At 43.2% G+C, this 14,022-nt stretch overlaps 1 protein-coding gene across 2 annotated transcripts in view; it reads right to left on the reverse strand.

The window, feature by feature from the left end:
- OSBP2 (oxysterol binding protein 2) overlaps positions 1 to 14,022 on the reverse strand; it is a 387,724-nt gene that overhangs the window by 28,123 nt on the left and 345,579 nt on the right. For both annotated transcript variants that reach the window (XM_069754235.1, XM_069754244.1), the window contains one exon: positions 4,598 to 4,843. In XM_069754235.1, the coding sequence (XP_069610336.1) occupies positions 4,598 to 4,843 (246 nt within the window). The remainder of the gene's footprint in view (positions 1 to 4,597; positions 4,844 to 14,022) is intronic.

Below are 14,022 nucleotides of genomic sequence, written 5' to 3' on the forward strand. Positions count from 1 at the left end.
GGCTGCATATATTGATTCTGAGAAAAAAAAGGTTTTTATATGCAATTGACTCATCAGAACGACTCCTCTCCACAAACCCTATACCCGGCTCTGGTGGACCCAGAGCATCCTTGTACCACATAGATGGCCTTTCATTGAATGTATTGCTGACTGCAACTTCCCCAATCAATATCAGCTCATCATTAGCAGGGGTTCCCAAAGGAAGACCTGTATGACTGTCATGATAGGCATGTCATGGTCGTGTCTAGGATTTGTATTCTCTGTGCAACTTTAGAAGGGACAACAATAAATCTTTGTTAATAAATTAATAATTCTGGTAAGAAATCTTGATTTTTCTCATTTCACTGTGTATCTTTATCTTTATACAAATAATCAAACTAATTTTTTTATTCATTCCCATTGCCACAGGTGTAAAAAAAAAAAAAAAAAAAAAATCAAGCACCCAGCCATGCAGGGTGAAAGAATGGGTGGTTGTAAAAAGATCACGGAATTCGAGCACAGCACTGAAATAGGAGGTCACCATTGTAACAAGTCAGTTTGTGAAATGTATGTGCTTCGATATCTCACAATTAACTGTGAGATAACATGTCCTCTATCATTTACCATTACATAGACTGTACACATGGGGCTTCATGGTGTGGGTTTCCATGGTCGAGCAGTTGCATGCAATCCCTTCATCACCAAGTACAATGCAAAGTGTCACATGAAGTGTAAAGCACACCGACAAGATACTCCGGAGCAGTGGAAACATGCTGAGGAGTGACAAATCACACTTCTCTATTAGGCAAGAACGATGGACAAGTCTGGGACTTGGGAATGCCAAGAAAGGGTTACCTGTCTGACTGCATTGTGCCAACTGTAAAGTTTGGTGGAGCACAGATAATGCTACGGGGGCGTCTTTTCAGGAGTTGGTATGGGCCAGTGAATGGAAATCTTTAGGCTTCAGCATACCAAGACATTTTGGACAATTGTATGCTTCCTACTTGACATTGTGAGAACAGTTTGGGAAAGACCCCTTTTCTGTTCTAGCATGTCTGTTCCCCAGTGTTCAAAGCATGGTCCATAAAGGTCTCGCTATGTGGGGAAGGGGCGCCATTTCAATTTTCACTTCATTAGGCAGAAAAGTCAGATCGGCACTGCTAGCCATCCTCGGTGACACTGTCCACATCTCAGTATCACATTACAGTCACCAGCAAAATGGCGATGCACTGTGATCCTAAACTTCATCCTCCCTTATCCTTTTGCAAACACTCAGAAGGGGAGGGGAAGATTGACGTCAGACACATGCGACCAGATCCCGTCGACAGTGTTTAAAAAGTGAAAATAACAAAAGATTTTAAAGAATTTTTCATATTTAACCATTACATTGTTTTAAAAATATATAAGAAAATAAATTAAAAAGGGCCCGATTCATCAAAACTTTTATGCTAATATATTTGAAAAGACGCAAAATTTTGGCACAGCTCAAGGCTGCACTTAAGTTTTGCGACTTTCGGCACTCTCACACTACTTTTGCCCAGCTCCCTATAAAGTGGGTGGGGCGAGGATGTGGCGACCACGACCAAACTCATGATGGGTGGCGGCGTTCGCTATGCCACAAATTTTACCACAGCAGGGACTAGAGCAAGATTAGTGGCAAGAAACACACGGAGATGCACACGACTCTTCCAACTCTGACTCCAGAGCAACTACTGATCAAGACTGGCGTGAACAACGCCGGTCTTGATAAATCGGGCACTAATACTGTACATTATTTTAATTGTTGAATTTTTTTTATGACAAATTGCCTTAAAAAATACATGTAACTGAGAAATACCGTATAAAAATAAATCTTTTCAGCCTTTTGCTGAGTTTTTCCCTTCATTTGACGGGTTTTTGGTGCAGTAGTTTTACGTTTTTTTAAGTACAGAAAAGCTTTGATTCTGCACTTAAAAATGAAACTGAGTTTTTATCAGGCTCCCCAATAAAAACCTATGGAGAAAAAAATGCACCAAATCCACACAGTTCAACAGCTTCTTCAGACCAACGGTGTGCATGAATTTTCATGAAATCATCCAAGTTGCTTGATAATTAAACGCAGCAGATGTTCTACACAAAAATATGCAGCTGAAAAAATGCAGTATTTAGATTACAGTATGTAGGAACATGGCCTGATAGAATACTGGCAGAGGCTTTCTCTTAGAGAACATAGGAACAATTGGCCAGCTGAGCCCTCATTAGTATGAGAGAGTCAGGGAAGTTGGCTGTCGGCTGGTCCATGTTTCGGCCAACTACTACCTAAAGTGTATGGGTGGCTTACCAAACATTGAGGGCATCTAAGCAAGTTGACCCTAACACAGATAACAGCAGTGATATATCACAGCACAAGAAATAATTTGACATATAAAACCCTTCAGACACATTAGATGGCTATCGGCCAAACAATGCTTAAGGATGATCAATCAGCCGACAGGCATCTCCTACGGCTCTCCCAAACACAGGACCGATGGTTCAGCTGAGGGACACTGTGTTCTCAAAGAGAAAGCCACAGAAAGATGTCTATACTGGTGGCTTAACTTCAGGAGAACAATGCAATCGGCAGTTCGAAATTGGACATGCCTGATCGATATCCTTCCCAACAATCAGTCGGTTGGTGCCCCTTACACATTAGACCGTCTACCAACTCTGTCCATATTGGTGGGTTCGGCTGACGTTACTCTAAAGGTACCTTCACACTGAACAATTTAACAACGATATCGCTAGCGATCAGTGACGTTGCAGCATCCTGGATAGCGATATCGTTGTGTCTGACACGCAGCAGCGATCTGGATCCTGCTGTGACATCGTTGGTCGGAGCAGAAAGGCCAGAACTTTATTTCGTCGCTGGATCTCCTGCAGACATCGCTGAATCGGCGTGTGTGACGCCAATTCAGAGATGTCTTCACTGGTAACCAGGGTAAACATCGGGTTACTAAGCGCAGGGCCGCACTTAGTAACCCGATGTTTACCCTGGTCACCAGTGTAAATGTAAAAAAAACAAACACTACATACTTACATTCCGGTGTCTGTCCCCCGGCGCTCTGCTTCCCTGCACTGTCAGCGCCGGCCGGCCGGAAAGCACAGCGGTGACGTCACCACTCTGCTTTACGGCCAGCCGACGCTCACAGTTAGTGCAGGAAGCAGAGCACCAGGGGACAGACACCGGAATGTAAGTATGTAGTGTTTGTTTTTTTTTACATTTACACTGGTAACCAGGGTAAACATCGGGTTACTAAGCGGGGCCCTGCGCTTAGTAACCCGATGTTTACCCTGGTTACCAGGGGACTTCGCATAGTTGGTCGCTGGAGAGCTGTCTGTGTGACAGCTCTCCAGCAACCACACAGCGACGCTGCAGCGATCGGCATCGTTGTCTAGATCGCTGCAGCGTCGCTAAATATGACGGTACCTTAATATATATGGGGGCTTAACACTACAACAGTCAATGGCTTGTGCAATGTTAAATTATGCAAATCCCCTTAAGTGAGATCACTTTCTGTGATAAGTTATCAAGATGAACCATTATTTACATTATTTATTAAACATCTGTATATTTCTTATATAATTCATACATTCATTTCTTGATTCAGCGTTCCTATAACTATCCCACTGGTGTATAATACGCAATGAAGGACAAAAGGAAATAAATTGATGATCTACAGAACAATATAATTGGTCAATAGTTACTACTTAAAGTCTATTGCAGTGGTGTTCAGCTGTCACAGGATGATTTGAGTTGTTGATTCTTACCAGCTAGAGAACCCCAAAGTCAACTGATCTACAGCATATGTGAGACAGCAGATAGCAATAAACCTTATGATGGGGCAAGGGCCTGACTGTGGTCTACACCCATTAATAATGACCTTATGAACAGGTAACACACTTTAATTTTTCCAGTTTGCTTCTGGTATAAATCTCTGAAGCAGAGACAAATCTCCGTAATTCCTTATAGCTGGGATAAAATAGGTTAAGCTGTCAATGTAGAAGCGTACCGTACAATGGACTACTAAATTGGTTTTCAAAAGGCTTTTTGGAGAAGAAATGAAGGTGTCTAGGATTTAAGTTTTCCAAATCAACTATCATGGATTTTAATAGACTTGAGAAGCTCTGTCTTCTCGCTAAATGGACGTTTAGAGTAATTAAACGTATCTTCTTTTCATCTGCAGGCTCATTGCAAGACCGCACTGCATCGTCTGAACTCTTATCAGCCAGTATTGATTGCAATGAAACAGAGTCTAGTATAGGAGAAAATTCACAGATAATAACATACAATGTAGGCACATGTAATGCATAGCAAGTAAACGTCAATGAACGACAGATCAAAAGATCAAATGGCAATTTGTGCACATCAATCTGGATAGAAATTTTAGGCCAAAATCATGTTTCATGGAAATTTTACAAGATGTAAAGTTCTATAATAGAAATTCAGAACATTTATAAATCGCCACTGATCTGTTTGAGTTCCATAACCATACTGTAAGGAGGCAGTGAGTTCTCTGCGATTGGCCCTATGGTCTGCACATGGAATCCAGACCACGAAAAGACCTGTCCGTAAACCCTAGTGATCTCCAATTCTACTCACTTGTTCACATATCGACCTGAATCCCAAATCTTCAAGTCTGTCAAGTTCAAATGTTTCTCCTAATAAAGGATTGAATGGTTTTGCTGTCCGGTGGACTGTGGTGGAATAGGAAGACACGGAGAAGGCTGCAACAAAACACATCTGTTCTATGGAATTTTCACATTTGGCCGCCTTGTCCAACAGCTCATGGTATTCCAGGTCTTCAGTGAGTCTCTGCAGCATGGAGAGTGGCTCATTGAAATTGACCTAGGGTAAGAAAAGAAAAAAATGAGATGGCTGCACATAGTGAGAACATCTAGATCCCAAGGCAAGTTTTGACAACTCAAACAAGAAGCCCATCATGACTGTTGTTACATGTTATGGAACCACTCAGCACCCAGAATATGTTGTGTAGTTATATGTATGTATAATAGGTTCCATGTGAGATGCATGTCCCTAATGCATCAGCCCACAGGCTGCTAGCCAAACCCAGTCCGTCAGGGAAAAGGTATATATTGACAGTGGTAGATTATGCCACACGGTATCCAGAGGCGGTTGCGTTACCTAACATACTGGCAGACACGGTGGCGGCTGCACTGCTCCAGGTTTTCTCACGAGTTGGATTTCCTCGGGAGATTATCTCGGACCAGGGTACCCAGTTTACAGCAGAGGTGACCAACCAACTGTGGAAGCTGTGCGGCGTAAAGCCCATTAGAAGCGCCCCGTACCACCTGCAAATCAATGGGTTGTGTGAACGCTTTAACGGGACGTTAAAACAACTCATTGGGACTTTTACCAGGACCTACAGGGACTGGGAGAAATTCTTGCCACACCTCCTGTTTGCCTATCGGGATGTGCCCCAAGAATCCACGGGGTTCTCCCCATTCGAGCTGGTATATGGGAGATGGGTAAGGGGACCCCTAGACTTAGTGCTAGAACATTGGGAAGGGGAGGGCCTCATAGAAGGGGTACCTATTGTACCCTATGTGCTGGAATTCCAGGACCGCCTACAGGAGCTGACCCAGGATGTACGTGAGAACATGCAGGTGACCCAGCGGCGCCAGCGTGTATGGTATGATCGGAGGGCCAGAGAGCGCACCTTGGAAATAAGACAGAAGGTCCTGGTGTTAGAGCCCACTAGGCAGAACAAGTTCCAAGCTGCATGGCAGGGGCCCTACCAGGTAGTGGGGAAAATAGTCGACACAACCTATAATGTCGCCGATTGTGACGACCCCAGGGTTATCCGCATGTTCCACGTGAATATGCTGAAGCCCTACCGGGAGCGCCCTGAAGAGGTAGTGGCCATCTGTGCACCTGAAGCAGAGGATTTAGCCGGACTTCCCTTGCCGGATGTCTTAGGGGAAAGGACTCAGTCTAAAACATGGGACCAGGTACACTTGGGTGAAGACCTAGGCCCCTGGGAGAGACAGCAGGCAGAGGAGTTGTTGAAACAGCGACCAGAACCAGCCAAGATTGAGGCCATAGCCAAATGGCCCACCCCACGCACTCAAACCCAGGTCATGGCGTTTCTAGGGACAGCGGGGTATTACAGGAAATTCGTTCCCAATTAGAGCAACGTAGCCAAGCCCCTCACTGATCTGACCCATAAGAACCAACCCCGCCAGGTAACCTGGACCCCAGAGTGTGAGGAAGCCTTCCGCCAACTAAAGGACACCCTCACCAATACCCCTGTATTGGCCGCACCCGATCCAACTAAATGATTCCTTGTTCACACAGACGCTTCTATGTTTGGATTGGGGGCAGTACTGAGCCAAGTCAAGCCGGACGGCCAAGAACACCCGGTAGCTTACATGAGTCGGAAACTACTGCCCTGTGAAGTAAGCTATGCGGCCATCGAGAAGGAGTGCCTGGCGGTAGTATGGGCACTCAAAAAGTTGCAACCATATTTGTATGGACGACAGTTTTCCCTCTTAACGGACCATAATCCCCTAGTCTGGCTTAATCGGGTCTCCGGAGACAACGCCAGATTGCTGCAGTGGAGTTTAGCCCTACAACCTCTGGGCTTCACCATCCACTACAGACCCGGCAAACAAAACGGTAACGCCGATGGACTAAGTCGACAAACGGAACTTGTACCAACCCCATAAACTTCGGTCATCCCCAAACCGATCCGTTAAGGATCAGACTGTGTATGCCGATCGCGTCGCTGAAAAGGGGAGCCGTGTTACGTGTTACGGAACCACTCAGCACTCAGAATATGTTGTGCAGTTATATGTATGTATAATAGGTTCCATGTGAGATGCATGTCCCTAATGCATCAGCCCACAGGCTGCGCCCTGGGCAGAGGGGACACAATATTCCCCTTTTGTCCTCCCCCCACCTTTGTAATTCCCACAGTAAATATCTGCAGGCTCCGGCCACCTGCGGCTATTGTAATGTATGTCTGGCCCACCGCTTTTCTATTGGCCTGCTCTCTGTATCTGTGTGATATATTCTGTGTCCTATGAGTAAAGTTTTGTCAGACTGGAAATACGTGGAGAAGCAGTGATCTTTTATATGCGCCCATGTAACCAAGCAATTCCAGCCAGCATCCTTCATTCAGACTCCAGCTAAACTTAATACTCCACAGAGAACCACAGTCCATTTATCCCATAAACAATACCTTTATTAAATATACAGAATCTATAAAAAATAAATAAAACAACGGACAAAATACATTGGGACCAGTAGGGGCTAGTGAGAAACCTGTACGGCAGTAAAAAACAGAGCTATAGGGTACTCCCCACCGTGTCAGCACATCATATCACATATTATATACTCCAATGAGTGATGTACATAAATACACAGAACAGAACACTGGTGGTTAACACTAAGGCCAGAAACAATATATCAGTAAAAAAGTGCAAGTGCACATGTAGCAGGAAGATTTCGCTGCATACTGGCCACAAACCAGCATATAATAGAAAGGTATTTACCTGATGTTTGCTGGCCGGTGGGGGACCTAAGCCAACCCCGACGCGCGTTTCGGAGCCTTAAACGCGGCTCCTTCCTCAGGGGGTGTACACAATAGATGCCGCAACGTCTATATAACTGTATAAGTACCGGAACTCACCCTAATTGTAAAGAGCACCGCCCGCCCACTGCTAAAGCAGAGTGGACCTCCTGAAACACGGGGTGGTACTGAAAGAGGTACCCCAGCTTGGTAGACCCCGTTACAACCGTAATCAAGCACTGTGCTATTAAAAGTAAAACATAATCATAATGAAAGAACCCACCAAAGATATAGCAGATATAACCCAGGGGTACACATTTTACAGGCTGAGAACCTAGAATCCAGAAATAGAGTATGATATGACAAGAGAGAGAAATAAGGAAAAGTTCAGAATAACTTATATTTTTCAGTTTACAGGTCAAATTCAATCCAGAAATAAGAATAATGGTGAAAAAAGAGGCCATGTACAAGCTTCAGATGAAAAGTAAGAAATATAGAGACATCTGGCACTTCAATGGCTAATGTCCTCAATACAACACTTCCTAAGTTGGCCATATACAATACATGAAGTTTTATTGAGACTGGCTGACCATTTAATTTGCATGTTTGTTTTTAAATGCTCTGATCACAAAAATGTTGGAGGGAAAGGAGACCAGGCATTTTGGGTTTCAACATGTCCGATCTTTTTTTTCTCATGGAAGATATGTATGGCGGTAGCCAACTAATTCCTACCTTTTGAGGTATGTTCACACTGTCTTTTCCTGCTATTTTTTGCATGGAACACTCCATCAAAGCCAAAAACCGTGAACATAATAATTTCTACGTAAAAACAAAGTGCGGTTCATATGTCCAAACTATTGATTTAATTTTAAATGCTTCAGGATCTTAAAAGATATCAAGCATTTAAAAGAAGTAACATATACGGCCCATTCCTGATGATTTCTGCTGGGAAGAAGCTCGCCACTTATAAAACAAAGAAAATGCCTGGTCATTTTTTAGCTTTTTTTTCCCCCATTGCTTAGTGGAGTACAATAAACATCTGGAATGTGCTAGAAAAAAACTCTCAAAACATGTTCAAGAGATGACCAGAAACACGCTAGAAAAAGACGCTTTAGGTTTACAAAACTCCATAGAAAAGGAGAATTTCCTGAGGCATATTCTGCTTGAAAAACAGATATTTTTGACTGCCAAAAAAAGATATAGTGTAAACATCCCCTTAGGTTTCCATTGATTCTTGGGTGGGTGTGCATGTGTATGGGGAGTGTTGAGCTTTCAAAGGATTAGTTGTCGGCTGAATGAGTGTCCAACCAATAATAATCTAAGGCGTATGAGCATCTTATATTGTAGTAAATATTCTACAGCATCTAAATGGTTAACAGAGCTTCCTCTTTATCCCCGTTGGCACCCTGAGATCATGATTGTGTGGCCCTGATGTTTCCCGTGGCAAATCATAACCAAATCGCGGCCTTAGAGTCTGCCGGCTGTAGTAACCTGTTCAGAAGTTAGCTGCACTTGCCGTAGGTGGTAAAAATACACTCTTTCATTCCTGTCACGTCACTTTGTATTAATTCCTGAAAAGCACCTGAAGAGTAAATAAAATACCTGACTGCAGTTTTCAATATGTCAGGGGGTGCGGTTTTTAAAATTGTATCACGTTTGGGGGGTTTACAATATAGGAGACCCCTAAAGTCATTTCAAATCTGGATAAGTCCCTAAAAAAATAAATTTTGTAAATTTCCTTGGAAAAAGGAAAAATTGCAGCAAAATTTTTAAACCTTCTAAAATGCTAACAGAATAAAATACATTTTACAAATGGTGCTGATGTAAAGCAGACATGTGGGAAATGTTATTTATTAAAGTTTTTCTGTGGTATGACTGTCTGGATTAAAGGGATGATTAATCAATCATTCAAAGTTTGAAAATTGCTAATTTTTGTAAATTTTTTATCAAATTTCTCATATTTTTTTTTATAAATAAACACAAAAAAAAATCAACCTAAGTTTACCATTATCTAAATTATAATGTGCCACAAAAAACAATCTCAGAATCACTGGGATACCTTGAAGTATTCCAGAGTTATTACTACATAAAGTGACAATGGTCAGATTGAAAACATTTGGCCTGTCACTAAGGGGTTAAATCAAATGATGGACCTTATTTTCTATGAGCCTCACATTGTTGCCAAACTCCAGGTTTGGTTTTTTCTCCCCCCCCCCCTTTTTTTGACAAGAACCATAATTTACCACAAAAAGAACAACACTGAGATCAATGAATGGTGAATTAAAATTAATTATTTTCAGAATGTGAGACCCTCGTGCTCCCAGCAACAAGACAACAGCTAGGAGCGCCATACATTTAATAGAGCGCCATGCTGATGCTGGACCGCCTCTTTATTCAAAATGCTCCCTCATAGTGCAGTCTTATAGTTGGGCGGATCAGAGACTCTGATCCCCTGTCCTGAGTTTCAGCGTTAAAGGTACCGTCACACTGAACGATATCGCTAGCGATCCGTGACGTTGCAGCGTCCTGGCTAGCGATATCATTCAGTTTGACACACAGCAGCGATCAGAATCCTGCTGTGATGTCGTTGATCGCTGCAGGAAGTCCAGCACTTTATTTCGTCGCTGGACTTCCTGCTGACATCGCTGAATCGGCGTGTGTGATGCCGATTCAGCGATGTCTTCACTGGTAACCAGGGTAAATATCGGGTTACTAAGCGCAGGGCCGCGCTTAGTAACCCGATGTTTACCCTGGTTACCAGCGTAAAAGTAAAAAAAAAAAAAACACTACATACTTACCTTCCGCTGTCTGTCCCTCGGCGCTGTGCTTCTCTGCTCTGGCTGTGAGCGCTGGTCAGCCGGAAAGCACAGCGGTCACCGCTCTGCTTTCCGGCTGCTGTGCTTACACAGGGCAGAGAAGCAGAGCGCCGGGGACAGACAGCGGAAGGTAAGTATGTAGTGTTTGTTTTTTTTACTTTTACGCTGGTAACCAGGGTTAACATCGGGTTACTAAGCGCGGCCCTGCGCTTAGTAACCCGATATTTACCCTGGTTACCGGCATAGTTGGTCGCTGGAGAGCGGTCTGTGTGACAGCTCTCCAGCGACCAAACAGCGACGCTGCAGCGATCCGGATCGTTGTCGGTATCGCTGCAGCGTCGCTTAGTGTGACGGTACCTTTAGTTAACAAATTAGGTTTAATCAAGATTAACAAAGACCTGACCTTAATGACCAATAAGAATAGTTAATAATCTTTATAATAATCTTTATTTTTATATAGCGCTAACATATTTCGCAGCACTTTACAGTTTGCACACATTATCATTGCTGTCCCCATTGGGGCTCACAATCTAAATTCCCTATCAGTATGTCTTTGGAATATATATATATATTTTCAACAGATGATCATCTAACAGTAATGCTTATAAATATGCAGAATTGTCTGGTAAAGTACGGGTGGCATACGTGTGCACAGTAACGGTGGGTTGTGTGGGCACTGCCACTCTTGCAATATCTGTTGGAGAAATCACATGCCATCTTATCCATTCACAAAAAGGTTATTTACTGCTAAGAGAGAGCAGGTTTTGCCTGCAAAAAAAAAAAACCTGCAGCAAAAATGCAGCATGTGAACATAGCCTATAAATGTTTGCAAACTAGAACGTTTGTCGATTTATAAAACTATAGAGCTCATAATCCCTTTCAGAGCCACACAGAGATTTGAGAATTTTTGACATGTCAGAAGATTAGTTTTAAGTGGATTTCATATACCGTACATACTCGAATATATGCCGACCAGAGTATAAGCCGACCCCCCTAATTTTGCCACAATAAACTGGGAAAACTTATTCCCTTATACTCGAGTATAAGCCTAGGGAGGGAAATACAGCAGCTACTGGTAAATTTCAAAAATGAAAATAGATACCAATAAAAGTAAAATTAATTGAGACATCAGTAGGTTAAGTGTTTTTGAATATCCATATTGAATCAGGAGCATCATATAATGCTCCATACAGTTCATGATGGGTCCCATAAGATGCTTCATACAAAATACGCCCCATATAATGTTCCATAAAGTTCATGATGGATCCCATAAGATGCTCCATATTAACATATGCCCCATATAATGCTGCACAAAAGGTTAATGATGGCCCCATAAGATGCTCTATAGATTATTATGTCCCATATAATGCTGCATTAAGGTTGATAGCCCCATACGATGCTCAATAGATTAGATAATGCTGCACAAAGGTCGATGGCCCCATATCATGCTCCATAGATTATGTCCCATATAATGCTGCACAAAGGGTGATGGCCCCATAAGATGCTCCACAGCATATTATGCCCCATATGCTGCTGCGATTAAAATAAAAAAAAAAAAAATGACATACTCACCTCTCCTCTCTCAGGCCCCCGGCACTTGCGATATTCACCTGTCCCCGTTCCACCACCGCGCGCCACTATGTCTTCCGGGTCTCTGCAGTGACCGTTCTGGCTGAACGTCACAGCCAGAGGACGCGGAAGACACAGCCCAGGGGTGGAACGAGGACAGGTGAATATCGCAAGGCTCACCCAACCCGTCATACTCACCCTCCTGGCGCGGTCCCTGTTTCTCCGATGCGATGGTTTCTGGTGCCGGAAGCTTGTTCCTGTGTTCAGCGGTCACATGGTATCGCTCATTAAAGTAATGAATATGTGCTCCACCCTTATGGGAGTAGAGTCGCATCCACCATATTCATTACTTTAATGAGTGGTACCACGTGACCGCTGAACACGGGAACAAGCTGCCGGCATCAGAGACAATCTGAGAAGCAGGGACTGCGCTGGGAGTAGGTGAGTATGATGTGACAGCCGCCGCTCCCCCTCCCGCGCCGCCCCCCTGGGACAATGATTTGAGTATAAGCCAAGAGGGGCACTTTCAGCCTAAAAAAATGGGCTAAAAATCTCAGCTTATACTCGAGTATATACGGTACTCAATTTTCTATCCATTAGTTTACATTAGTGGTGGACAACTCGCAGTCCTTAAGTGCTTTATCTTTGGCCTTTATCTCCCCTTTGACATCTGAGCACCCATGTAAGCTAAAATAGAACAAGTCACAAAAAGTCAGCACCTGTTGGATTTTTTTGCAACTTGCTTGCAACGTTAATTTGCAGGTGGTAATGTGAAGGTTGCATGACCTGTGCCCAAAATTTCCATGTAGCCCAACCTAGGTCATCGGTGGTCGTGGAGCTCTACAAAATGAACTCTTAGCCAAGTCCTAGAGAGGTGAATCTGATGTAAATTACATTTACAGAAAAGCTATATCAATAAATGTATTTATAAAAGAGTAATAAGATCGTAATATTTTAAAATAAATATAACATTTTTTAAGAAGAAGCTAGATAGGACCCATTGATTCATATGTCTCATCCCCACCGAATCCATTAAGAAGCTATTGACACCACTTTAGGCAACAGCAAGATCCTTTTTCTGTGTCCACGGCTCATAAATAGCAGGTGATGGCTCAGAGCCAGACCTGGAAATAGCAGCAATCAGATCAGATACCGCAGCTTGGCAATGCCAAGGCTTGTTTTGACTGTCTGGGCTCAGAGCATGAATGGAAGGTGAATCTGCTGACATATTTTACACAAAATCAGAATTTGTAAGTTTGTTTTTGAGCCAATGAAGATCGATGGTGGAAAACACCAAATAACATGTAATAAAGGCTTTTAGAAATATCCTAACAGGAACAGAGAGATGTAGCTTCACAGAATAGATGCATAAAAATCCCGAAGAAAGATGAGCAAGTAATCGTTCTGAGGAATTTTTTTTTTCAATTTTAGTGGAGAATCAGCAGACACGTAGCCTTAGGCTATGCGCACATGTTGCGGATTAGCCTTAGGAATTTCTGGTGCGGATTCTGCCTCTCCTGGCAGAAAACGCAGCTGCGGATTTGTCGCTTTTTTGTGCGGATCCGCAGCGTTTTTTGTGCGTTTTTACTGCGTTTTTTACCCCTGCGGATTTCTATAATGGAATGGGTACAAAAACGCTGCAGATCCGCAAAAAAGAAGTGACATGCTACTTCTTTCAATCTGCAGCGTTTCCACACCGGATTTTCCGCAATGTGTGCACAGCTTTTTTTTTCCTCATTGATTTACATTGTACTGTAAATCAATTGCAGATCTGCAGCGCTTCTGCACCGCATAAAACGCTGCGGATCCGCAGAGAATCCGCAACGTGTGCACATACCCTTAATTCATTTTTCTGTATACTCTCCTGGGCTAAATGGGCAGTGGGAAGGCGTAATCGCAAGTGATAAATGTCTCAGAATGCTCAGATGGTGTATCACTGATCCTCCTCCTCCAATACCATATGGAAGCTGCACACAGACAAGGCACATCGACCATCCGCTACAATCAATGATTGCATTTGCTGCAGCTATATCCAGGGCTACTAATACAACTCGTACATACATACGGGAACACTTCTGGAGCCATCAGTCCTGGAAATATCTATTTAT

The sequence above is a fragment of the Ranitomeya imitator genome, chromosome 1 (assembly GCF_032444005.1).
Source record: "Ranitomeya imitator isolate aRanImi1 chromosome 1, aRanImi1.pri, whole genome shotgun sequence".
Lineage (NCBI taxonomy): Eukaryota > Metazoa > Chordata > Amphibia > Anura > Dendrobatidae > Ranitomeya > Ranitomeya imitator.